General features: G+C 42.7%; 1 protein-coding gene across 1 annotated transcript in view; it reads left to right on the forward strand.

Annotated features, from left to right (window-relative positions):
- The window catches only part of ITGA9 (integrin subunit alpha 9), a 720,867-nt gene that overhangs the window by 66,353 nt on the left and 626,520 nt on the right, over positions 1-27,994 (forward strand). The window contains exons 2-3 of the mRNA XM_069730329.1: positions 2,217-2,344; positions 3,921-4,027. Of these exons, the coding sequence (XP_069586430.1) occupies positions 2,217-2,344; positions 3,921-4,027 (235 nt within the window). The remainder of the gene's footprint in view (positions 1-2,216; positions 2,345-3,920; positions 4,028-27,994) is intronic.

The following is a 27,994-nucleotide window of genomic DNA, read 5'->3' on the forward strand; positions in this document are numbered from 1 at the left end:
ATAACAGAGCCACGTAGTATATTGCACAGTCTACGTAGTATATAACAGAACCGACACAGCCACATAGTATATTGCACAGCTACGTATTATATAACACAGAACACGTAGTATATTGCACAGCCACGTTGTATATTGCAGAGATGTAGTATATAACAGAGCCCACGCAGTATGTAACACAGCCCACGTAGTATACACAGCCCACGTAGTATATAGCAATGTGGGCACTATATGCGTGGTTAAAAAAGACTTAAAATATAAAATAAACATATACTCACCTTCCGAAGGGCCCTTGAAGTCCTGGCACCTGTGTGCGGTGCACGCATGAGCGCAGGACCTGTGATGACGTCGTGGTCACATGACCCTGACGTCATGGCAGGTTCTCGCATAGCATCCTTGGCACCGGAACCTGCTGCTTGCACTGCTGAGGACAGCGTGACGTCGGAGGGTGAGAATAACCTTTTTTTTATTATTATTATTTGTAACATTAGATCTTTTTACTATTGATGCTGCGTACGCAGCATCAATAATAAAAAGTTGGTCACACAGGGTTAATAGCAGCGTTAATGGAGTGCGTTACACCGCGGTCCGTTAACACTGGCATTAACCCTGTGGGAGCGCCCAGCGCTGACTGCAGGGCAGTAAAGCAGCGGCCATTTCGCTGCCAGACTATGGCCGTCGCTGATTGGTCATGGCAATGGTCTTGGGCGTTTTGCCACGACCAATCAGCGACTTGGATTTCCATGACAGACAGAGGCCGTGACCAATGAATATCCGTGACAGAGAGAAAGACAGACAGAATGACAGACAGATGGAAGTGACACTTAGACAATTATATAGTAGACAGTATTAAATACCTTTGCAGAGTCCAGATAAATCACATCAGCCGCATTACCAACATCCAGATTTGCACTTACCTCCTCATAGAAACCCAACTTGTTAGACATGACTTATTTTTCAGAACCCAAACTGGTTGTCGATTAATAAATTATTCTCTGCAATATATTTATAAAATAAATAATAAAAAGAGAGAAATATAAGTATTTCTTTTATAGTTTTCCTACTGAAAAGGAGATATGAATTAGAATCTATTATTGCATTAGTTCTTACATTTTGGAGTCCTTAGAGCAGTTTTACTGAGATTTCACCCCACCCCCCACAAAATAAAACAAAATGTAAAAAAACCTGATACCAACAATGATGAGACTAGTCGTTTCCGAAGAAAGGTAACTATCATCAATATTCTCACTCCCATTGTGTGCGGTTGAGATAGCTGTCCTGCTAGTGTTGGTGTCTTTTATCTCATGTGAAGACAGAATTTTCCATCGTTCTTTGATTGGCATCTCAGGAGAAAGGCATTGGCAGTCTTCCTGCAGATATCTGGGTGCACACTTTACTAAAGAAGAATAGTACTGTGGGAAATGTGCATGGGTATTCCCTGTAGCCAAAGAGCTTGCCTCCAAACTCTGTGTCACCGGTGATGTCCTGTATACACTATGTAATCAGTACATGAGATGTCACTGGACCTCGGACAGAAGATGACATCACTTGTCACATCATTACAACATTTACTAAGTGCAAGTCTTTGATGCACATTAATCCACCAATCTTCATCTATGTCCACTATCCCTAATTCCTGCAGTCAGAGACACTAGTGGGTTTATATGATAGTAATTCTGGTTTCATTGAGTAGAGCGCTTCTACTTTGTCCAAATCTTTCTTCTGTCCCGATCTCTAGTGAAGGACATCAGTAAAGGTTGGACCAGGTAAATGTAAAACACCTTGAGATCAATGTGTGGATGACATCATGGGGGGAGAAGCAGGAAACATAGAGACTACTACTGCATAGTCAAAATGATCTCAGCAGGTTAGCGCCACCCCGGTGGGGGGTGATTGTGATAACTATGTATTGCCTCATTTTGCCCCCAAGACATATCTGGTCCCATTGTCGCACATTGAGAGCTGCTAACAATTGATAAGAAGTTGCTATATGAGGCCTGTCTTTTATTGTGTTGTGTTCCGATGACAAGGCTTTCATTACTCATCTACCAGCTTTCCCATGCAGCCATTTACATGCTTCAAGCAAGACTTTCCTTTTAGATGTTACAAGTTTACAGATTTTACAAATACAAAAATCCAATATTAGAAATTCTCTTCGGATATAAGACTATTTATCTTTACTAAAATGTGTATTTATTATTTTGGCTTTCTGTTTTTAGGATACTTGTGGGAGCCCCAAAAGCAGATTCGAAATTTAGTTCCTTGCTAAAAGCTCCTGGTGCAGTTTTTAAGTGTAGAGTTCACAGCAATCCTGACAAGCAGTGTACAGAGCTGGATCTAGGAAGAGGTGAGTGCCATGAAACATTTCACAGCAGTTTCACATTGTGAGGGTGATTGCAGGCTTTTCCGGACAACCCCTTCTTAAGGTGCCCATATAAATTAGGTAAAAATCAGCCAAACCCGCTGATTTCGACAGGATTGACAAACCATTAAATGTATATTGGGTCTCCTTGATTCTCCTCTGACAGATGATCTGTGGGGGAGAGAAGGATCCGTCTGTGTGTTTTAATAGCCAATCCTTTTGTTCAGCTCAAACTTAAAGGGAATTTGTCATCAGGTTTTTGCTAACTTATCTGTCAGCAGCATAATGTGGGAAAAGAGACCCTGATTCCATTGATATATCATTTAGCTTACTGGGTGCAGCAGTTTTGACACAATCAGATTTGACACAATCATTGGGAGAAGAACTTTAAATTGATGGATAGATAAAACACAATAACTCAAATATATAAAGACAAACGACAATGTAAAGAAAATCATATTGCAAAGTATAGACTCATATGTGAAGGGTTTTATACTTACATTAATGTTTGGTCTTCATTTAAATGTTATAAACTCAACTATTAAAGGACTTCTTCGAAATCTAAGTTCAATATACCGGTTAGACATATGATCCCTAATGATACATGCAGCAGTACTTTCAGCTTGAAATTAAATTGGGTATATAGAGTGCACATTTCCCAGTAGGACCTTAGTAGTTAATTTCCCCACTTCCCTAGTAGTTCCCAGTTCTTCCCCTTCCTAATCCTCTCCTCCTTCCTTACCTTACCTTCTTCCCTCACTTCTATTAGTATTAGTTATATTGTTTTGTATTGTATTATAAAAATTTCAATAAAAATTCAGTTCGAAAAAACCCCACATATAAATGTGATTGATCAAAAAAACATTTATCATAGAGGAACAGATTCATATTTACATCAGATTTGCCTCTCGTGATCAGATCTCAATGACATGAAAGAGGTTATCCAACTTCTGCAATTTTTTTAAAAAACAGCCAACTATTTTTTTAACAAAAGAAGCTCGACTCTCCTATTCCTTCCCCCGATGACCCAGCACTGACCCACTAGCAGTGCTCCTTGTTTTCCTTAACATGCAGCATCCACATGACCGCTGCAGGCAATCAGTGACTACAATAGTTGTGTTTCGTATTGCCATCTGTGTTTCCAGTAGTACGGTACATCACCGCCACTGACTGTCCTGGCAGCACATAAGGCAAGAACAGGAGCAATACTAGAGTGTGAGCACTGGATCATCGGGAGAAAGAATTAATAAGCAGTGTAATGTTATTTTATAAAATCATCAAAGTCTTTTTTTTTTCAGATTCTGAAACTTTGATAATCCCTTTAATGTAAACTATCATCATATCCATCATGGTCTTTACCTGAGCACAGCTGAATGGTATAGAGATCTATTTGTACATTTAAGCTTGTTTAAAGCAAGGGGAAGACATTTCCAGTTCCTTCTACGATTAGATCCTTAACACCAAGGTCATCTTTGCAGATTATTTGCTTTTAGTGACTGTACCATGCTGTACCTCATGCTGAGCACAGACTGAATCCATTTCTCTCACTTCCTCCTTTTAGGAAACAGTCGAGGAATTTACTGTGGGAAGACATGTAAAGAGGACAGGAATGATGAATGGATGGGAGTTACTCTGGCAAGACAATCAAAGTCTGATGGCAGTGTGCTGGTAAGACTATACACCCCCATCAATGCAATATATATCATTAATGCTCTAATGCTAGCTATCTAGAACATATGGATTTACTTAGAAACATTCATTGCAGGCTATCTGGTGTATTTTTATACGTCATGGCTTGTGCTGAACTTTTGAGAAATATGTGTGCAAAAACTGTAAAGCACTGCGGCATATGTTGGCGCCATATAAATAGATTATTATTGTTAATAACTAAGCATTGTGGCATCTTACGTTCTGGGGCATCATGATGATGCTGAACAGGTAAATCACAGAATTAAGTGTGATACAGCAAAGATATATATCTTGGTACCTTGTTAGCCAGTAGATAGAAACATATTTAGAATTGAGAGTCCTCAGTGGTTGATACCTTTTCATGGCTAACTGAAAAGATGGTAACAAATTGCAAGCTTTCTGGACTACAGTAGTCTCGAAAGCTTGCAATTTGTTACCATCTTTTCAGTTAGCCATGAAAAGGTATCAACCACTGAGGACTCTCAAGAATAAAGTGTAGCACCCACTGCTGACAGCCATGTGGATAGGCTCTTTAAAGAGTCAATATTAATTTTTAGGATTGCAGCTTCCAATAGGTGGCGCTAGAGTCCCTGCTCTCTTCTTCTGTGAAGAGGCTATTTGCCTGCCCCCTGCCGAATGTCACAGAGGTCAGGAGCACCATGTTAGAAATGTGCCTGGGGCCATGTGTTTTGTTCAGCTTTGCCAGATCTTCAGTTACCTACATGTCTCATGATAAAATAATCACGTCCTCATTTTCTTCAGGAAATGGAATGTGGTTGGTGAATGGTCTCTTTGTTACTGAATGGTAATAATATGTCAATACGTTGGGTCATTGCAAAACACAGACAAAAAAAGGTCTGACGATGAACTGACTGTTAGATCATAATTATGGGTCATCGAAAAGCTAAATCTGGGTTAAAAATGTATCTGTAAAGTAGAAAAGTAGACCTATTGTTTCAGCTGCCTTTCCAAGTCATTGCAATATGTCACGAGAAAGCGTTACTCTGCCATGCTTTTTTGGCTTCTTGTTTAGTGCTGATTTTGGGGCTAATCTTGATGGTGCTGCCATAAGAATACGTGGCTCTATTCTGTGCGTGATGTGTAGAAATGGGAGTCTTACATTTCAGCTCCTCATATTCACTCACATCCATAATCGTGTAATCGTGGGGTTCTACATCTCTTCACGCTGAAACAGCATATTCTCTTTAGATTTTAATCTTTTAACCTATTTGACCCATTAGTAATTTTTTTATCCATTAGACAACTGCTTTGACATTGAAATTTAGCAGAGCCATGGTTATACTATGGGGATAGCACAACATATAGCTGTTAGAAGAGTCTACTCTACTAGACATATTGGGGGAAAGTGAGGGTCTGACCAAAAACATCCAACATTTCTAATGAATTTGTTCCTTATCACAAGCTGGTAGAAGGTCTGTCAGCCGCTATAGACAAAAAGCAATACTCACCTCCCGATCCCCTGCCACTTTACTTCCACTTATCTTGTCTTGGGACACTTATCTTATTGTGGCAGGGAATTGGCTTAGTGGACATTTTCATTTTTTTAACCCATTCTCTGCTTTTAGGTAATAATTTTTACCCTTATGACTACCCATTTAAGCTCCATTACTAAATAAGTGAAAAGTAAAAAGAAATATATGCATCTTCGAAAATGGCAACACAAATCAAATTTACTTTTTTTCACAGAGTTCAAAATCTTTTTTTCACCACAAAAATAGTAAAATAAACTATAAATGATCTGGATAATCATGTTGTCAGGTCTGAATTTTAGAATTGTTTTGCCATTTTCCCTTACTCTTTATGGTAAAATGAATGCTGTCTTTCAAAATGGTACACCATCAGCAGGATTACCCTGGAGTCACCACAGCTTTGTCACTGCCATCTCCTGATGACGTCCGGAAATAATTGTGGGTATACAAACAGAGAGAAGTGATTGCAGTGCTGCAGCTTCTTTTATCACCAGCACACAGTTTATGTCACCACCGCCACACAGCTTTTTTCATTGAAGCGAGATGTCATCGGGGTAGGTGATAGAAGCAGCGTGAGTGACATCAGCACTGTCCCCAAATGATGACTTGTTTTAGAGCAGTGACAGGAGATGTGGGGTGGCGCTGTTGTCACTCACCCTGCTTCTATCTCCATCCCCTCATCATGTTTTGTTTAAGTGAAAGAGGCGATGGAGACACAGAAGCTACAACTTCTCCCTGCCTCCATCATCACAATTGATTATGGACATCATCAGGGGACACAAGTGAAATAAGATGAAGTGACAGCAGCGCCGCTCCATGATTTCTGCTTGTTTCAGGGGGATGATAGAAGCTGCACAGAAGTGACTAAAAGGCCATCCTTGTGATGCCGTCTCCCCTCAGATGAAACAAAACAAAGAGATATAGGGATTAACTGTATAGGAATTACAATAGGGAATTTTATAAAATTAAAAGTGGTTATGTAAGTTGAATTTGTTGGCAATTGGTACAACCCCCTTCCAAATGAATAAACTAATATTCATCTAGTTGTAATGTTCTCTGGCTACCCTACTGCTTATTGTCTGTTGTCCGGTCATCTTCTTTGCGGCGTCACGTGCCACATCTGTAGTCTCTTCACTGTAGACCTGGTCTTTGGCCATGTGCAGGCCACTGAGGTCTCTGTGCATCTTAAGGTCGGTCGTGGCTCACATTTTGACATCACATCATTGCAACCTTATGGTTACCACAGTAACTTGACATAGGTTAGCACAAAGGAAACCTTCCATATGGGAAGGAAACAAGGAAAGCACATGAGTTGGGACAGCTGAGTATCACTTTAGGTGTTATCTGAGCATGCTCGAGGGCTAATACAGTATCTTCGTCGGGCTCTAATACTATGTTCGAGTCGCCACGGCTGCATGTCTCGTGGCTCTTCAACAGCCGCAACACATGCAGAGATTACCTGTTTGTTAGGCAATCCCTGCATATGTTGCAGCTGTCGAACAACCACGAGACATACAGCCACAGGGACTTGAACATAGTATTAGAGCACACCAAAGACACTCTATTAGTACTCGAGCATGCTCAGATAACACCTTATCGAAGCACGCTCGCTCATCACTATTTATCATGTAGATAATAGAGTGAGGACCCCATTTGTGATGCCCATATACCCTCAACACTTTGATGAGCGTTTTTAGAAAATGTACCGGTAATTGTTTTGATGACCGATGCAGTAGTGTGGAAATGATGGAAGAGTGGTAGACTATGATACTGATTCGTGACCTACTGAAAGTGGCTATTAAGTATAGAATCCTCAGTGTTTTACTAATAACAGGATGTAATTTTCTAAACACGGTTTTTTGGTCCCAGCTGCCATACATACGTTGTCTCCCACCTGCCTTAGCATTGCAGAGGGCAGGTCAATTAAATATGTCCTATTATCTTTTCATCATCCATTTGTTTATAATAAATAAGTGTAAAATACAAACATTAAAAATACTTTAACTAATAAAGCTAATAAAATACTAAGGTTTTCCTATAACGCATCCCCCTGCTGTCCAGATTTTAGAACGGTAGTTTGCCTGTCTTGACAGTGATTCTTTCGTCTTTGTTTTGGATACTGACAATTTTTGTTAACAAATATTTTAAAATGGATTACATAAATATCTACCCGTTCTTGGCTTGGAGCTCATAATTGTAGGCCAAGGTTAGGTTTTTAAACTAAGATGACCCACTGAATCAGTGGTTCCAAGTGCATTTTCCAAAGTGCATGGGCGCCTTTATGCAAAGCCTCAAGGCCCATTTAGAAAGGCCAATATGTGGGGAATGAATGCTCAAAAGAACACTCATTCTCTATCATCGATCTGTATAAATTTACCGATGAATGAATAAAACACCTTATTAGCTAATTGGATCATTTATGTCAGCACTAGATAGTGGCCCAATTTTAAGGCATCGGGTATTCTAGAATATGTACTTTGTTTATTTATGAAGTTTTCGGAATAATGCAATTTATACACAGGATTCAGCCGGCCACGACCAATTAGCAAAGCATGGTTCAAATTCCGCGCCAATTCGCGGGCAGACTGCGCCTGTCGCCAGGGCCGGCTCCAGGTTTTTGAGGGCCCTGGGCAAAAGAAGTCTCAGTGGGCCCCCCTCTTTAACACATACCACGATTCATGATGCACAGACACAGCAGAGAAATATAGCACAGCCAAGTAGCGTATAACACAGCCCACGTAGTATATAGCACAGCCACGTATTATATTGCCCAGCCATGTAGTATATAGCACAGCCCACGTAGTATATAACACAGCCCATGTACTATATAGCACAGCCACGTAGTATATAGCACAGCCCACGTAGTATATTGCCCAGTCATGTAGTATATTGCCCAGCCACATAGTATATTGCCCAGCCACGTAGTATATAGCACAGACACGTAGTATATTGCCCAGCCACGTAGTATATTGCCCAGCCACATAGTATATTGCCCAACCGCATAGTATATTTCCCAGCCACATAGTATATAGCACAGACACGTAGTATATTGCCCAGCCACGTAGTATATAGCACAGACACGTAGTATACAGCACAGACACGTAGTAAATTGCCCAGCCATGCAGTATATTGCCCAGCCACGTAGTATATTGCCCAGCCACTTAGTATATTGCCCAGCCACATAGTATATAGCACAGACACGTAGTATATAGCACAAACACATAGTATATAGCACAGACACGTAGTATATTGCCCAGCCACATAGTATATAGCACAGACACATAGTATATAGCAGACATGTAGTGTATTGCCCAGCCACGTAATATATTGCACAGCCACGTAGTATATTGCACAGCCACGTAATATATTGCACAGCCACATAGTATATAGCACAGCCACGTAGTATATAGCACAGAGACGTAGTATATAGCACTGCCCATGCAGTATATAACACAGGCCACGTAGTATAGAGCACATCGATGTAGTATATTGCCCAGCCACGTAATATGTACCACAGCCACGTAGTATATAGCACAGCCCACATAGTATATGACACAGAGATGTAGTATATAACACACCCCACACAGTATCTAACACAGCCCACATAAGTATATAGCATTGTGGGCACCATATCCCTGTTATAAAAAGAATTAAAATAAAAAATAGCTATATACTCACCTTCCGTCGGCCCCCGAATCCAGCCCAGGCGTTTACCGATGCTCCTCGCTACTCTCCTGTCCCAAGAGTGCTTTGTGGTCTCATGAGATGATGACGTAGCGGTCTCGCGAGACCGCTACGTCATCATCTCGCGAGACCGCAATGCATGGACCGGTCACCAGAGCGTCGCGAGGAGCGGGAAAGGCCTCGGCTGGATCCGGGGGCCCACGGAAGGTGAGTATATAATGATTTTTTATTTTTTTTTAATTATTTTTAACTTTAGATCTTTTTACTATTGATGCTGCATAGGCAGCATCAATAGTAAAAAGTTGGTCACACAGGGTTAATAGCAGTGTTAACAGAGTGCGTAACACCGCGGCAAAACGCGGTCCGTTAACGCTGCCGTTAACCCTGTGTGAGTGCTGACTGGAGGGGAGTATGGAGCAGGCACTGACTGCAGGGGAGTAGGGAGCGGCCATTTTGCCGCCGGTCTGTGCCCATCGCTGATTGGTCTTGGCCATTTTGCCGCGACCAATCAGCGACTTTGGATTTCCGTTACAGACAGAAAGACAGACAGACAGGCAAACAGAAAGACAGAAGTGACCCATAGACAATTATATAGTAGATGAAAGTTATTGTTGTCGGCAAGAGTTCTGTTTCCTTACAGTTTATATTGGCACATTCCTCACCTACTGTATTCTCACCCATCCCTTGTAGATTGTGAGCCTCCGCGGGCAGGGTCCTCACTCCTCCTGTACCAGTTATGACTTGTATTGTTTAAGATTATTGTACTTGTTTTTATTATGTATACCCCTCATCACATGTAAAGCGCCATGGAATAAATGATGCTATAACAATAATTAATAATAATAATAATAATAATAATAATAATAATAATAACAGAAATTTAAACAAGTGGCAGAAATCCACCCCTCTAAATGTACCTGGGATTTTATGTGAAATAACAACTCAAAGTACCAAATATTTGTGATGTGTAAAGGAAGTAATGTTGTATTTTAAAAATATAAATACGAAAATTTTGACTTCCATTTGCATTCAGCCCCCCAAAGTCAACACTTTGTAGGACCACCTTTTTCTGCAAATTCTGCTGCAAATCTTCTGAGGTACAGTATGTCTCTACCAGCTTTGCACATCTAGAGGCAGAAATTGTTGCCCATTCTACTTCGCAGACTAGCTGTAGCTCAGCGAGATTGGCTGGGAGCATCAGTGAAGTCTTGTCACAGATTGTCAACGGGATTTAGGTCTGGACTGTGACTGGGCCATTTATACACATGAATACTTGGCTAAGTACTTTTTAAAGACACACTCACAGAATTGTTTAAAGGCTTAGTAATCTTAGTGTATATAAACTTTTGACTTTGCAGTAAATAATAAAAATGCCTTACAACATTCTCGCTCTCTCATTATTCTGACATTTGGCAAATATTAATAATTATAGTAATCCTAATTGACCTAAAACGGGAAAGATTTATTCTGATTTCATGTCAGATATTGAGAAAGACATGCATATTGTGTCTTTTTATATAGTGTATGTAAACATCTGGTTTCAACTGTATATACCTATATACTCGAGTATAAGCCGACCCGAGTATAAGCCGACCCCCCTAATTTTGCCACAAAAAACTGGGAAAACTTAATGACTCGAGTATAAGCCTAGGGTGGGAAATGAAGCAGCTACCGGTAAATGTCAAAAGTAAAAATAGATAACAATAAAAGTAAAATTAATTGAGACATCAGTAGGTTAAGTGTTTTTGAATATCCATATTGAATCAGGAGCCCCATATAATGATCCATAAAGTTTATGATGGCCCCATAAGATGCTCCATATTAAAATATGCCCCATATAATCCTGCATAAAGGTTGATGATGGCCCCATAAGATGCTCCATAGACACTTTTTTTTACATGAATACACAATATATATATATATATGTATATATATATATATATATATATATATATATATATAGACCAAAAGTTCGGCCAACCTTGTCATTTAAAGATTTTTCTGTATTTTCATGACTATGAAAATTGTACATTCACACTAAAGGCATCAAATGAATTAACACATGTGGAATTATGTATACTTAAGAAAAAAGTGTGAAACAACTGAAATTATGTCTTATATTCTAGGTACTTCAAAGTAGCCACCTTTTGCTTTGATGACTGCTTTGCACACTCTTGGCATTCTCTTGATGAGCTTCAAGAGGTAGTCACCGGGAATGGTCTTCCAACAATCTTGAAGGAGTTCCCATAGATTCTTTGCACAAATTGGCCCCTTTGCCTTCACTCTGCAGTCCAGCTCACCCCAAACCATCTCGATTGGGTTCAGGTCTGGTGACTGTGGAGGTCAGGTCATCTGGCGTAGCACCCCATCACTCTCCTTCTTGGTCAAATAGCCCTTACACAGCCTGGAGGTGTGTTTAGGGTTATTGTTCTGTTGAAAAATAAATGATGGTCCAACTAAACGCAAACCAGATGGAATAGCATGCCACTGCAAGATGCTGTGGTAGCCATGCTGGTTCAGTATGCCTTCAATTTTGAATAAATTGCCAACAGTGTCACCAGCAAAGCACCCCCACACCATCACACCTCCTCCTCCATGCTTAACAGTGGGAACCAGGCATGTAGAGCCCATCCGTTCACCTTTTCACACAAGACACAGTGGTTGGAACCAAAGATCTCACATTTGGACTCATCAGACCAAAGCACAGATTTCCACTGGTCTAATGTCCATTCCTTGTGTTCTTTAGCCCAAACAAGTCTCTTCTGCTTGTTGCCTGTCCTTAGCAGTGGTTTCCTAGCAGCTATTTTACCATGAAGGCCTGCTGCACAAAGTCTCCTCTTAACAGTTGTTGTAGAGATGTGTCTGCTGCTAGAACTCTGTGTGGCATTGACCTGGTCTCTAATCTGAGCTGCTGTTAACCTGCGATTTCTGAGGCTGGTGACTCGGATAAACTTATCCTCAGAAGCAGAGGTGACTCTTGGTCTTCCTTTCCTGGGGCGGTCCTCATGTGAGCCAGTTTCTTTGTGGCGCTTCATGGGTTTTGCCACTGCACTTGGGGACACTTTCAAAGTTTTCCCAATTTTTTGGACTGACTGACCTTCATTTCTTAAAGTGATGATGGCCACTCATTTTTCTTTACTTAGCTGCTTTTTTCTTGATATAATACAAATTCTAACAGTCTATTCAGTAGGACTATCAGCTGTGTATCCACCAGACTTCTGCACAACACAACTGATGGTCCCAACACCATTTATAAGGCAAGAAATCCCACTTATTAAACCTGACAGGTTACACCTGTGAAGTGAAAACCATTCCCGGTGACGACCTTTTGAAGCTCATCAAGAGAATGCCAAGAGTGTGCAAAGAAGTCATCAAAGCAAAAGGTGGCTACTTTGAAGAACCTAGAATATAAAAACTTTTGGTCTGTACTGTATATGTATGTATATATATATATATATATGTATATATATATATATATACATATATATATATATGTATATATATATATATATATATTATAGGTATTAATATTAAAAATTTACCTAAGGTTTCTTAAATTATTTCACTGATGAGAAGTCATAGTGTATCACTGCAAACAGAAGAATCAGTTCCAGTCACTTCTTACATTAGCCAGTCCTTGGTGCTCACATTCCTTTGTACTCCTAACCTCTATTCCTGTATGCAAAGTAAACAATGATTTCAACAAAAGAGGTCAACTGGTCCAGATGGGGTTGACCTTTTAAGTAATTGTGATCATGTGCAAAGTAAGATGTCATCCATATGTAACCCTTTCTGTAGGTCACTGACAACCATTCCCATCCTCCCAGGATTTGGTGTGCTTTTTTGAAGTTTTGTTAACACCTTTATGGCCCCTGTAATGAGAACAGACTGCATGATATTTAAAATGTAAAAATACCTTCTCATGTGAATGCTTTAAATTGTCTTGGATGTTATTCTACAATTCTGTGAAATGTTTAAGGGCTCAGCTGTCTTCATGCAACTGACACATGAAATAGAGACTGTATGCTAAGGCTTAGAATAATGAATGCAAGGATGTACAACTTTTCTGAATGTACTAGTTATTTTTGATTAGGGTATGGTCACATACAGTGGAAACGTTTCTGATTTTCCCATCCAGATTAGAAAATTTGCAGCAAATCATTGCTCTAGTAGTTCAGTGAAAATTGACCTTGCATTGCAGGTTTATATTTCTGCTGCACATTTTCGCAACAAATGCTTACGATCCATGTAAAAATCCATAGTGGAAAATCCAAGTTGAAAAATTTGCATATGTGAATATACCCTAGTATTGTATGAATCTATGTATACTGAGAGGTGAATAGTTTCCTATTTGGAAAGACGCGCCGTATGTCCGTCTCTGCAGGTAAGCCACGGGCATCTCTGGGCTAGTTTTCCTTGCACATGGCGCTGCTATGGCCACTCTAGTTATTTATATGTATACAATATAGATCCAATTATATATATATATATATATATATATATATATATATATATATATATATACTGCTCAAAAATTAAAGGGAACACTTAAACAACAGAATATAACTCCAAGTAAATCAAACTTCTGTGAAATCAAACTGTCCACTTAGGAAGCAACACTGTTTGACAATCAATTTCACGTGCTGTTGTGCAAATGGAATAGACAACAGATGGAAAATACTGGCAATTATCAAGACACACTCAATAAAGGAGTGGTTCTGCAGGTGGGGACCACAGACCACATCTCAGTACTAATGCTTTCTGGCTGATGTTTTGGTCACTTTTGAATGCTGGTTGTGCCTTTACACTTGTGGTAGCATGGGATGGACTCTACAATCCACACAAGTGACTCAGTTAGTGCAGCTCATCCAGGATGGCACATCAATGTGAGCTGTGGCAAGAAAGTTTGCTCTGTCCGTCAGTATAGTGTCCATAGGCTGGATGCTGTTATGATCTGGTGGTTTAGGAGCAACATGGGACGAGCTCTGAAGGAAGTGGTACCTGTACTGACCGCAGTCCCTAAGCTCAACACAACACTAGAAGGAGCCGTGGGATGCTCCTGACACTCCCTAGGCACCTCGTCACAGCCTAAGATCTAACTACCCCTAAAGATAGAAACAGGAAAACTATCTTGCCTCAGAGAAAATCCCCAAAGGATAGATAGCCCCCCACAAGTAATGACTTTGAGTGGAGAGGGAAAAGACATGCACAGAATGAAACCAGGATGAGCACAGGAGGCCAGTCTAGCTACATAGATAGGACAGGATGGAATACTGTGCAGTCAGTATAAAACACTACAAAAAATCCACACAGAGTTTACAAAAATCTCCACACCTGACTAAAGGTGTGGAGGGTAAATCTGCTTCCCAGAGCTTCCAGCTACACTGAATTAATTCATACTGACAAGCTGGACAAACATAGAAAGCACAGAACGGATAAGTCCACAACCTGTGGACAGAAAAGAGCAAGTAAGGACTTAACTTTGCTGAACTGGTCAGGATAACAGGGAAATCCAAAGAGATGTGAATCCAACCAGGAACCATTGACAAGTGGCACAAGTTGAAGGAAAGAGCCAGGCTAAATAGCCGAGCAGAATAGACAATCAGTGGAAGCAGCTGCTGACTGCTAAATCCAAGGAGCAGCCATTCCACTTAAAACCACCGGAGGGAGCCCAAGAGCAGAACTCACAAAAGTGCCACTTACAACCACCGGAGGGAGCCCAAGAGCGGAATTCACAACAATACCCCCCCCTTGAGGAGGGGTCGCCGAACCCTCACCAGAGCCCCCAGGCCGATCAGGACGAGCCAAGTGAAAAGCACGAACCAAATCGGCGGCATGGACATCGGAGGCAACACCCAAGAATTATCCTCCTGGCCATAACCCTTCCACTTGACAAGATACTAAAGCCTCCGCCTCGAAAAACGAGAATCCAAAATTTTCTCAACCTCATATTGCAACTCTCCCTCAACCAACAGCGGGGCAGGAGGATCAACCGAGGGAACAGCGGGCACCACATATCTCCGCAACAAAGATCTATGGAAAACATTATGAATGGCAAAAGAGGCTGGAAGAGCCAAACAAAAAGACACCGGATTGATAATTTCAGAAATCTTATAAGGACCAATAAACCGAGGCTTAAACTTAGGGGAAGAAACCTTCATAGGAACATGACGAGAAGACAACCAAACCAAATCCCCCACACGAAGCCGGGGACCAACACACCGACGGCGGTTAGCAAAACATTGAGCCCTTTCCTGAGACAACGTCAAATTGTCCACCACATGAGTCCAAATCTGCTGCAGCCTGTCCACCACAGAATCCACACCAGGACAATCAGAAGGCTCAACCTGCCCAGAAGAAAAACGAGGATGAAAACCAAAATTACAAAAGAAAGGTGAAACCAAAGTAGCCGAACTAGCCCGATTATTAAGGGCAAACTCGGCCAACGGCAAGAAAGCCACCCAATCATCCTGATCAGCAGACACAAAGCATCTCAAATAGGTCTCCAAGGTCTGATTAGTTCGCTCAGTTTGGCCATTAGTCTGAGGATGAAACGCCGAAGAAAAAGACAAATCAATGCCCATCCTAGCACAAAAGGCCCGCCAAAACCTAGAGGCAAACTGAGAACCTCTGTCAGACACAATATTCTCCGGAATGCCATGCAAACGAACCACATGCTGAAAAAACAATGGAACCAGATCTGAGGAGGAAGGCAACTTAGGCAAAGGTACCAGATGGACCATTTTAGAGAACCGGTCACAAACAACCCAGATAACAGACATCTTCTGGGAAACAGGAAGATCCGAAATAAAATCCATGGAAATATGCATCCAGGGCCTCTCAGGGACCGGCAAAGGCAAAAGCAATCCACTAGCGCGGGAACAGCAAGGCTTGGCCCGGGCGCATGTCCCACAGGACTGCACAAAAGCACGCACATCGCGCGACAAGGAAGGCCACCAAAAGGACCTAGCAACCAAATCTCTGGTACCAAAAATCCCAGGATGACCAACCAACACTGAACAATGAACCTCAGAAATCACCTTACTTGTCCATCCATCAGGAACAAACAGCTTCCCCACTGAACAGCGGTCAGGCCTATCAGCCTGAAATTCCCGAAGCACCCGCCGCAAATCAGGGGAGATGGCAGAAAGAATCACCCCTTCCTTAAGAATGCCAACCGGCTCAAGGACTCCAGGAGAATCAGGCGAAAAACTCCTAGAGAGGGCATCAGCCTTAACATTCTTAGATCCCGGAAGATACGAGACCACAAAATCAAAACGGGAGAAAAACAGGGACCATCGAGTCTGTCTAGGATTCAGCCGCTTGGCCGACTCGAGGTAAATCAGATTCTTATGATCAGTCAAGACCACAACGCGGTGCTTAGCTCCCTCAAGCCAATGTCACCACTCCTCAAATGCCCACTTCATAGCCAACAACTCCCGATTGCCGACATCATAATTGCGTTCCGCAGGCGAAAACTTTCTGGAAAAAAAAGCACACGGTTTCATCAAAGAACCATCAGAATCCCTCTGAGACAAAACGGCCCCTGCCCCAATCTCAGAAGCGTCAACCTCAACCTGAAAAGGAAGAGAAACATCCGGCTGATGCAACACAGGGGCAGAAGTAAATCAGCGTTTAAGCTCCCGAAAGGCCTCAACAGCCGCAGAAGACCAATTCGTCACATCAGCGCCTTTCTTCGTCAAATCAGTAAGGGGCTTAACCACACTGGAAAAGTTGGCAATGAAACGGCGATAGAAATTAGCAAAGCCCAAAAATTTTTGAAGGCTCTTCACAGATGTGGGTTGAATCCAGTCATGAATAGCTTGGACCTTAACAGGATCCATTTCCATAGACGAGGGAGAAAAAATAAAACCCAAAAAAGAGACCTTCTGAACTCCGAATAGGCACTTAGACCCCTTCACAAATAAAGCATTATCACGAAGGATCTGGAATACCATCCTGACCTGCTTCACATGAGACTCCCAATCATCAGAAAAAATCAAAATATCATCCAAATATGCAACCATGAATTTATCAAGATAATTGCGGAAAATATCATGCATGAAGGATTGGAACACAGATGGAGCAATAGAGAGCCCGAATGGCATCACAAGGTATTCAAAATGGCCTTCAGGCGTATTAAATGCAGTTTTCCATTCGTCACCCTGTTTAATACGAACAAGATTATATGTCCCTCGGAGGTCAATCTTAGTAAACCAACTAGCCCCCTTAATCTGAGCAAACAAATCAGAAAGCAAAGGCAAGGGGTATTGGAATTTGACCGTGATCTTATTAAGAAAACGATAATCTATACAGGGTCTCAAGGAGCCATCCTTCTTAGCAACAAAAAAGAAACCCGCTCCCAATGGTGACGAAGATGGCCGAATATGCCCCTTCTCCAAAGATTCCTTAACATAGCTCCGCATGGCGGCATGCTCTGGCACAGACAGATTGAAAAGTCGGCCCTTAGGGAACTTACAACCAGGAATCAAGTTAATAGCACAATCACAGTCCCTTTGTGGAGGGAGGGAACTGGACTTGGGCTCATCAAATACATCCTGGAAATCCGACAAAAACTCAGGGATCTCAGAAGAGGGGGAAGAGGAAATTGACATCAAAGGAACATCACTATGTACCCCTTGACAACCCCAACTAGTCACAGACATAGTTTTCTAATCCAGCACCGGATTATGTTCCTGTAACCATGGAAAACCCAGTACAACAACATCATGCAGGTTATGCAACACCAGAAAACGGCAATTTTCCTAATGTGCTGTAGCCATGTACATGGTCATCTGCGTCCAGTACTGAGGTTTATCCTTGGCCAATGGTGTAGCATCAATGCCCCTCAAAGGAATAGGGCTCTGCAAAGGCTGCAAGGAAAAACTACAGCGCCTGGCGAATTCTAAGTCCATTAAGTTCAGGGCAGCGCCTGAATCCACAAATGCCATGACAGAAAAGGACGACAATGAGCAAATCAGGGTCACAGATAAAAGAAATTTAGGCTGTACAGTACTGATGGTAACGGATCTAGCGACCCTCCTAGTACGTTTAGGGCAATCAGAAATAACATGAGCAGAATCACCACAGTAAAAACACAGCCTATTCTGACGTCTGAATTCCTGCCGTTCTGTTCTAGTCAAAATCCTATCACATTGCATAGGTTCAGGACTCTGCTCCGAGGATACTGCCATATGGTGCATAGCTTTGCGCTCGCGCAGACGCCGATCCATCTGAATGGCTAGAGACATAGATTCGCTCAAACCAGTAGGCGTAGGGAAGCCCACCATAACATCTTTAACCCCTTACCGGCATCGGACGTACTATACCGTCCGATGCCGGCTCCCCTGCTTTGATGCAGGGCTCCACGGTGAGCCAGCACCAAAGCCGGGACATGTCAGCTGTTTTGAACAGCTGACATGTGCCCATAATAGGCGCGGGCAGAATCGCGATCTGCCCGCACCTATTAACTAGTTAAATGCCGCTGTCAAACGCAGACAGCGGCATTTAACTACCGCTTCCGGCCGGGCGGCCGGAAATGACGTCATCGCCGACCCCCGTCACATGATCGGGGGTCGGCGATGCTTGTATATTGTAACCATAGAGGTCCTTGAGACCTCTATGGTTACTGATTGCCCGTCGCTGTGAGCGCCACCCTGTGGTCGGCGCTCACAGCACACGTGCAATTCTGCTACATAGCAGCGATCAGCAGATCGCTGCTATGTAGCAGAGCCGATCGGGTTGTGCCTGCTTCTAGCCTCTCATGGAGGCTATTGAAGCATGGCAAAAGTTAAAAAAAAAAGTTTAAAAAAATGTGAAAAAAATAAAAAAAACATAAAAGTTTAAATCACCCCCCTTTCGCCCCAATCAAAATAAATCAATAAAAAAAATATCAAATCTACGCATATTTGGTATCACCGCGCTCAGAATCGCCCGATCTATCAAATAAAAAAAAGTATTAACCTGATCGCTAAACAGCGTATCGGGAAAAAAACTCGAAACGCCAGAATTACGTTTTTTTGGTCGCCGCGACATTGCATTAAAATGCAATAACGGGCGATCAAAAGAACGTATCTGCACCGAAATGCTATCATTAAAAACGTCATCTCGGCACGCAAAAAATAAGCCCTCAACCGACCCCAGAGCACGAAAAATGGAGACGCTACGAGTATCGGAAAATGGCGCAATTTTTTTTTTTTTTTTTAGCAAAGTTTGGAATTTTTTTTCACCACTTAGATAAAAAATAACCTAGTCATGTTTGGTGTCTATGAACTCGTACTGACCTGGAGAATCATTATGGCAGGTCAGTTTTAGCATTTAGTGAACCTAGCAAAAAAGCCAAACAAAAAACCAATGTGGGATTGCACTTTTTTTGCAATTTCACCGCACTTGGAATTTTTTTCCCGTTTTCTAGTACACGACATGCTAAAACCAATGATGTCGTTCAAAAGTACAACTCGTCCCGCAAAAAATAAGCCCTCACATGGCCAAATTGACGGAAAAATAAAAAAGTTATGGCTCTGGGAAGGAGGGGAGTGAAAAACGAACACGGAAAAATGAAAAATCCCCCGGTCATGAAGGGGTTAAGGGCTTCAGAAAGACCTTTTCTGAAAATAGCAGCCAGAGCATTCTCATTCCATTTAGTGAGCACAGACCATTTCCTAAATTTCTGGCAGTATAATTCTGCCGCTTCCTGACCTTGACACAGGGCCAACAGGGTTTTTTTCTGCATGATCCACAGAATTAGGTTCGTCATACAATAATCCGAGCGCTTGAAAAAATGCGTCTACATTCAGCAATGCCGGATCCCCTGATTCAAGGGAGAATGCCCAGTCCTGAGGGTCACCACGCAGCAAGGATATGATGATTTTAACTTGCTGAATGGGATCACCAGAAGTTCAAAAACTTGGATCTGTCCCCAAAAAACAAATCAGGAGTAGGAATTCTAGGCTCCAAAGCTGGAGTCTGGACAACATAATCTTGGATACTCTGTACTCTTGCAGCAAGTTGATCCACACGAGAAAACAAACCCTGAACATCCATGCCAGAGCATAAATCCTGAACCACCCAGAGATCAAGAGGAAAAAAAAGACAAAACAAAGCACAGAAAAAAAAATGGCTCAGAATTTTTTCCTTCTTTTGAGATGCATTTAATTCATTTTTGGCCACTTGTACTGTTATGATCTGGTGGTTTAGGAGCAACATGGGACGAGCTCTGAAGGAAGTGGTACCTGTACTGACCGCAGTCCCTAAGCTCAACACAACACTAGAAGTAGCTGTGGGATGCTCCTGACACTCCCTAGGCACCTCGTCACAGCCTAAGATCTAACTACCCCTAAAGATAGAAACAGGAAAACTATCTTGCCTCAGAGAAAATCCCCAAAGGATAGATAGCCCCCCACAAGTAATGACTGTGAGTGGAGAGGGAAAAGACATACACAGAATGAAACCAGGATGAGCACAGGAGGCCAGTCTAGCTAGATAGATAGGACAGGATGGAATACTGTGCGGTCAGTATAAAACACTACAAAAAATCCACACAGAGTTTACAAAAATCTCCATACCTGACTAAAGGTGTGGAGGGTAAATCTGCTTCCCAGAGCTTCCAGCTACACTGAATTAATTCATACTGACAAGCTGGACAAACATAGAAAGCACAGAACGGATAAGTCCACAACCAGTGGACAGAAAAGAGCAAGCAAGGACTTAACTTTGCTGAACTGGTCAGGATAACAGGGAAATCCAAAGAGATGTGAATCCAACCAGGAACCATTGACAAGTGGCACAAGTTGAAGGAAAGAGCCAGGCTAAATAGCCGAGCAGAATAGACAATCAGTGGAAGCAGCTGCTGACTGCTAAATCCAAGGAGCAGCCATTCCACTTAAAACCACCGGAGGGAGCCCAAGAGCAGAACTCACAAAAGTGCCACTTACAACCACCGGAGGGAGCCCAAGAGCGGAATTCACAACAGGATGCGCTACCAGGAGACAGGCCTGTACACCAGGAGACATGGAGGGTACCACCGTAGGAAGGCAACAACCCAGCAGCAGTTCCGCTACCTCAGCCTTTGTGCAATGAGAAACAGGAGGAGCACTGCCAGAGCCCTGCAAAATGACGTCCTGCAGGCCACAAATGTTCATGTGTCTGCACAAAGAGTTAGAAACTGACTCCATGAGGATGGTCTGAGTGCCCGACGTCCACAGATGGGGGTTGTGCTCACAGCCTAACACCATGCAGGACGCTTGGCATTTGCCACAGAACACCAAAATTGGCAAATTCGCCACTGGCACCCTGTGCTCTTCACAGATGAAAGCAGATTCACACTGAGCACATGTGACAGAGTCTGGAGACGCCATGGAGAGCGACCTGCAGCCTGCAACATCCTTCAGCATGACTGTTTTGGCGGTGGGTCAGTAATGGTGTAGGGTGGCATTTCTTTGGAGGGCTGTACAGCCCTCCATGTGCTCACCAAAGGTAGCTTGCTAGAGGTAGCCTGACTGCCATTAGGTACTGAGATGAGATCCTCAGACCCCTTGTGAGACCATATGCTGGTGCGGTTGGTCCTGAGTTCCTCCTAATGCAGGACAATGCCACACCTCATGTGGCTGGAGTGTGTCAGCAGTTCCTACAAGATGAAGGCATTGAAGCTATGGACTGGTCCGCCCATTCCCCAGACCTGAATCTGATTGAACACATCTGGGACATCATGTCTCTCACCATACACCAACGTCACTTTGCTCCACAGACTGTCCAGGAGTCGGCGGATGTTTTAGTCCAGGTCTGAGAGGAGATCCCTCAGGAGATCATCCGCCGCCTCATCAGGAGCATGCCCAGGCGTTGTAGGGATACAGGCACGTGGAGGCCACACACACTACTGACCATTATTTTTTTGTCTTGTGGCATTTCCACTGAAGGTGGATCAGCCTGTAACGTCATTTTCTACTTTGATTTTGAGCATCATTCCAACTCCAGACCTCCGTGCAGGGTCGGCTCCAGGTTTTTGTGGGCCCCGGGCAAAAGAGTCTCAGTGGGCCCACATACCACAATTCATGATGCACAGATACTGAGGAGAAATATAGATATACTACACAGGGCCTAGCCTTCCCCCTCATCCTTCACATAGGCAGATCTGCACACACAAAATACGCAGACATGCACACACACACACACACACAATACGCAGACATGTACACATACAATACGTAAACATACACATACATACAGTACGCAGACAAGCACAAACATACAATAAGCAGACATGCACACACATACAGTACTCAGACATGCGCACACACAAAGTACGCAGACATATACACATACAGTACGCAGACATACACACTTACAGTACGTAGACATGCACACACACAGTACGCAGACATGCACATACACATAATACGGAGACATGCACAGCACACACATACAGTAAAATAAGCAGATATACATATACAATACGCTGCCATACACACACAATACGCAGATATGTAAAGCGCCATGGAATAAATGGCGCTATAACAATAAATAATAATAATAATAATATGTACATACATATATTTGAAGACAAATACACAAAAATACATAAATATATACAGTCATACACACTGATATACACACAGATATGCACATCATACATACATACACAGACACAAGCCTACCAGGCTGCTCTGGCATGTGGCTATGGAGTGCGCGCTGTTTGATGGCAGTCAGATATGGCTGCACACAGTGCACTTTGCAGCTGTGTCTGCTACTTAATGATGCGGTCGGGCCGGCACTGTGCCTTTAACTGTGCTTGTGTGTCTGCCCGGCCGCATCATTACTACAGCTGCAGATTGCACTGTGCACGACCATGTTTGTTTAAGTGATGGCTGAGCTTAAGTAGTGCCAAAGCTGCTGGGGTAGCAGCCAGGGCTTCCTGGTGTCCCGGCCACCAGTGGGCCCCCCATTTGTTCAGGGCCCGGCCCTGCCTCCGTGGGATATTAGTTGTAATTTACATTGATAATTTTTAGGTTTTATTGTTCTCAACACATTCCACTATGTAATGAATAAAGATTTACATCTGGAATATTTCATTCAGTGATGTATAGGATGTGCGATTTTAGTGTTCCCTTTATTTTTTTTGAGCAGCGTATATATATATATATATATATATATATATATATATATATATATATATATATACATATATATATATAAACAAAAAAGTGAAATAGCACAGAAAAATCCAAAAAGTGAACTTTAAAGTCCAACGGCGTGGTAAAGGATTGTGTATCCATTGGGCATTAAATACAGTGCGTAGCGAAAGTATTCGGCCCCCTGGAACTTTTCAACCTTTTCCCACATATCAAGATATCATGCTTCAAACATAAAGATACCAAATGCTAATTTTTGGTGAAGAATCAACAACAAGTGGAACACAATTGTGAAGTCGAACGAAATTTATTGGTTATTTTAAATTTTTTGGGAAATTCAAAAACTGAAAAGTGGGGCGTGCAATATTATTCGGCCCCTTTAACTTAATACTTTGCAAGTCTCTATCAGTTTTGTACATCGAGAGACTGAAATTCTTGCCCATTCTTCCGTGGCAAACAGCTCAGTGGCTCAAGCTCAGTGAGGTTTGATGGAGATCGTTTGTGAACAGCAGTTTTCAGCTCTTTCCACAGATTCTCGATTGGATTGAGGTCTAGACTTAGTTACTATCATGTATGTGATTCGCCTGAATACTTTTCATTTTATAAACTGAAGATTTATTTTGAAATGTCACGGCGGTGTCTCAACAGCAGTGATAATTTTTGCTACATATGCGGAGAATATACAATGAAAGCAAAAAAGAAGGAAATGACTCCACTTTTTAAGAAAGCATATGAACTATGCTTTGAATGTTCAATTGGAGATCAGGACAAACAGTGGGCACCTCATATATGCTGTGCATCTTGTTCTAAAAGCCTTAGAGCATGGCTGCTAGAGAAAAGAGAATGGCAGACCATTGGGGACACTGAAAAGAACAATATAACCCAACGTAGGTGTGATGCCCAAGAGACCGGGATACCCAGCACCGGACCAATGGGGTCTGTCTCTTGAGGGGGATGTCACGGGTGGCTTGACCCGGTGCTGTGGCCTCAGGCAATGCACAGTGTAAGGGGTATCGTGAGGGGACAGGCACTTACTTGATCAGCAGCAGGTTCTCCCAGCGGCGATGATCCCGATCCTGGATAGATGGCTATTGTCCAAATCAAAGACTGAGGCACTGAAACGTTTAACCAGTTTACTTTAACATAAAAGGATTTACAACCAGTCCTGTCACCGGAGTCTGTATGGGAACTCTGAGTTACTTTGACCCTGCCGGGGTCTTCGCCTCTTATTGTACGCAGTTTCTGTGTGGCCCTGCTGCTGTATGTGAACTGGCTGCCGGCCCAATCTGTCCCCTCCGGGTCCTGGTTCGACGGGCAACCCGAGTCCTTTTATCGGCTTACCCCCTCCGGGAGTACCGCTGAACTCTGTGTCTGTTGCTGCGTCCGGCCCTAGTGAAGCTGATATCACCTCACGTTTTTCCGGTTGCTGTATTATATATAATGAATACAGCCACGGATCCGGTATCTGTCTTTGCGCCTGTTCTGGGTAGTGATTAATGCTACCCGGTTCTCACAATGTCCTTTTTCTCTGTCCCTTTTCTCCTCAGGCCGGTGATTTGGGCCTGGAAACCGTCATAAGGCTGTTAGAAATTCAGCTGTATGACCTCTCACTTTCAGCTCCTTAGCCCAACTGCCATTTCTTCTCTCAGACCAGAATGGATCAAGGGGAGTCTCTGGAGCTCCCCCTTCTGGCCGGAGGTGGTAGTGCAGTCTTGCTATTTTAGTATTTGTATTTACTGTCAGTAACTATTTTTGTGGCAAATACCCCTAGGGGTGCCACATTCCCCCTTAGTTAAGAACAGTACTCCGGGACTGTGGGACGATAACATTTTGAAATAACAATTAATATGTACAGAGTCTTAAAAATGAAAAGTTACAAAAACCACTCAAGGAAACAAAAATAGAGTTCTGTAAAAAGTCACTTCAAATAGCGTCCATTAATACAGTTCTATCCTTGAAGGTACTAGGAAAGGCACTGCACTTTGTGTCCAGGAATTTAGTTCCATTTTTCCAACGGAGTTACCAATATAAAGTCTAAAGAAAGTTCAAAAAGAGCAAAAAGCAAAGTTCAAAAAGCAGTCTTTCCGGAGCTTTGATTTAGTGCCTCCGGGCTGATAAAAAGTTCAAGAATATGCAATAAGTTCATACAGACAAGTCTCTGTAGGTACTGGGCTTAAACGTTGCAGAATGATAACAATGACTATAGTTTTATAGTTGGTAATCCGCATACCTGGCCGGTAATTGACCCTGGGTACTACGCTGTGATCTACGTAATAGCGGTGTCTCTTCATGTGGTGTACTACTGTCTACTGCGGATGTAGTATCTGCCCTCTCTGCTAAAGATAATTCCACGACTATGGAGTTGGCAAGTCCACCGTGAATGGGATTACTCTGATCAGGAATCTGTTCTTCCTGGCCTGGAACCTCCCGTAGTACGGGGTCAGCCTCTTCCTGTCTTGGGACTTCTGGTATTGGGTTTGGTGTTGGGTAAAAGGCCACCATGGGAACCACTACTGCACCATGGTATGTTAGTAGGGTTTTGGGAAAGTCTCCTATACAGGTGTGATACATTTCCTCTTCTTTTTCCTTTACTGGTTGAATCTGTATGGGTTGAATAACTTCTGGTTCTGGCTGGACAACTTCTGGCTCTTTCAATGCTTCCGGACATAATTTAAGATTGTCTCTTGACACTAGTACAGATGTTAAGCCTCCGTTTTTGCTAATGAGACACATTTTAGGATTATCCATTCTTGTTGGTAAAACTGTGTAGGGTACGGCTTCCCACTGATTGTCTAGTTTATTGGTTCGACGATTTCTCTTGAGCACTTGGTCACCCGGTCTTAATGGGGTCGCTAGAGCATTCTGGTTGAAAGTTCGCTCTTGTCTTTCTCTAGTTTGCTGAAGGCTTCTTTCCACACTCTCTTGCACTTGGCGATACTGCTTTTGCTGTATGATATCCCAATTGGAGTCTTGAACTTCTGCGTCTGGTTTCAGAATTCCCATTTCTAGATCGATTGGTAATTGGCCAGGTCTTGCACGCATAAGATAAGCTGGGGTGCAGTTGGTGGAGCTCACCGGGACATGATTATACAGATCCACCAAGTCAGGCAATTTCTCTGGCCATTGATTCCTTTCTGTCTCAGGTAAAGTCTTTAGTAGGTCTATTACAATATGGTTCATCTTCTCGCATAAGCCGTTTGTTTGTGGATGATAGGCCGTCGTCCTGATCTTTTTGCAACCATACATATTACAGAATTCTCTGAAGATCTCTTATTCAAAGGCTGTACCTTGTTCGGTGAGAACCTGTTCCGGATATCCATGGGGTCTACAAAAGTACGTTTGGAATGCTTTGGCTGCTGTTTTTGCTGTCAGATCTTTTACGGGTACTACTACCAAGAAGCGTGAATAATGGTCCACGATGGTCAAGGCATAGACATAGCCGGACCGGCTTGGTATTAACTTCATGTGGTCTATGGCTACAAGTTCAAGTGGTTGTTTGGTGATTATGGGCTGCAGTGGTGCTCTTTGGTTCTTTTGATCGTTTCTTCTGAGGTTGCACGGGCCACAATTTCTGCACCACTGTTCGATTGATTTTCTCATCCCGACCCAATAAAATCTTTCTCTTAGAAGTACTTCTAACTTTTTCCAACCAAAGTGACCAGCACCATTATGGTAAGCTTCGAGGACCATCTTGACATCTTGTTTAGGCACGATAATCTGCCAAACCAATTCATGTGTTTTCGGATTGGTGTACCTTCTACAGAGCTTCCCTTGATACAGGAACATTTTGCCTCTCTCTTTCCAGAGTTGATGCGTCTCTTCTGGGGCATCCTCATCGGGATATGCACTTTGCTCAGTTAATAGTTCCTTCACCAACTTCACAGCCGGATTGCTGTCTTGGGTGTCAGCCCATCTATGGTGTGCTAACGGATTAAAATTCACCTCTTGTTGTTTCTGATAGGTACTTGACTGATGATGTTTTGCCTTGGGATGATGGAAGGCTGGTAGTTCAATTTCTTCAAGCTCCCCCGTTTCTTCTTCTACATCTCTCAAGTGTGGCATCCGGGATAGGGCATCGGCATTTCCATTCTTGCGACCTGCTCGATACTTGATCTTGAAGTTGTAATTAGATAACCGGGCTATCCATCGCTGTTCTAACGCACCTAATTTGGCTGTGTCCAGGTGGGTCAACGGATTGTTGTCAGTATAGACAATAAATTCTGCAGCGGCCAGATAGTGTTTGAAACGTTCCGTCACAGCCCAAACTACTGCCAGTAGTTCCAATTTGAAGGAGCTATAATTTTCTGGATTTCTTTCAGTAGGCCGGAGCTTTCTACTTGCAAAGGCGATGACTTTCTCCCGACCTTCTTGCTTTTGTGACAGCACCGCTCCTAGTCCCACATTACTGGCATCGGTGTAGAGGATGAAAGGTTGATGGTAATCTGGGTATGCCAGAACCTCTTCTCCGGTTAGTGCCTTCTTTAGTTGTTCAAATTAGTCTTCCCTTTCGTCGTTCCACTGGAAAGGAGGGTTTCGGTTTGAAGGTTTCTTCATCTGCCCTACCAAGGCGTCTTGCAAGGGTGCTGCCAACTTGGTAAATCCTTTTATAAATCTGCGATAGTAACCCACCAATCCCAGGAATTGCC

This window comes from Ranitomeya imitator, chromosome 6 (genome assembly GCF_032444005.1).
Source record: "Ranitomeya imitator isolate aRanImi1 chromosome 6, aRanImi1.pri, whole genome shotgun sequence".
Classification (NCBI taxonomy): domain Eukaryota; kingdom Metazoa; phylum Chordata; class Amphibia; order Anura; family Dendrobatidae; genus Ranitomeya; species Ranitomeya imitator.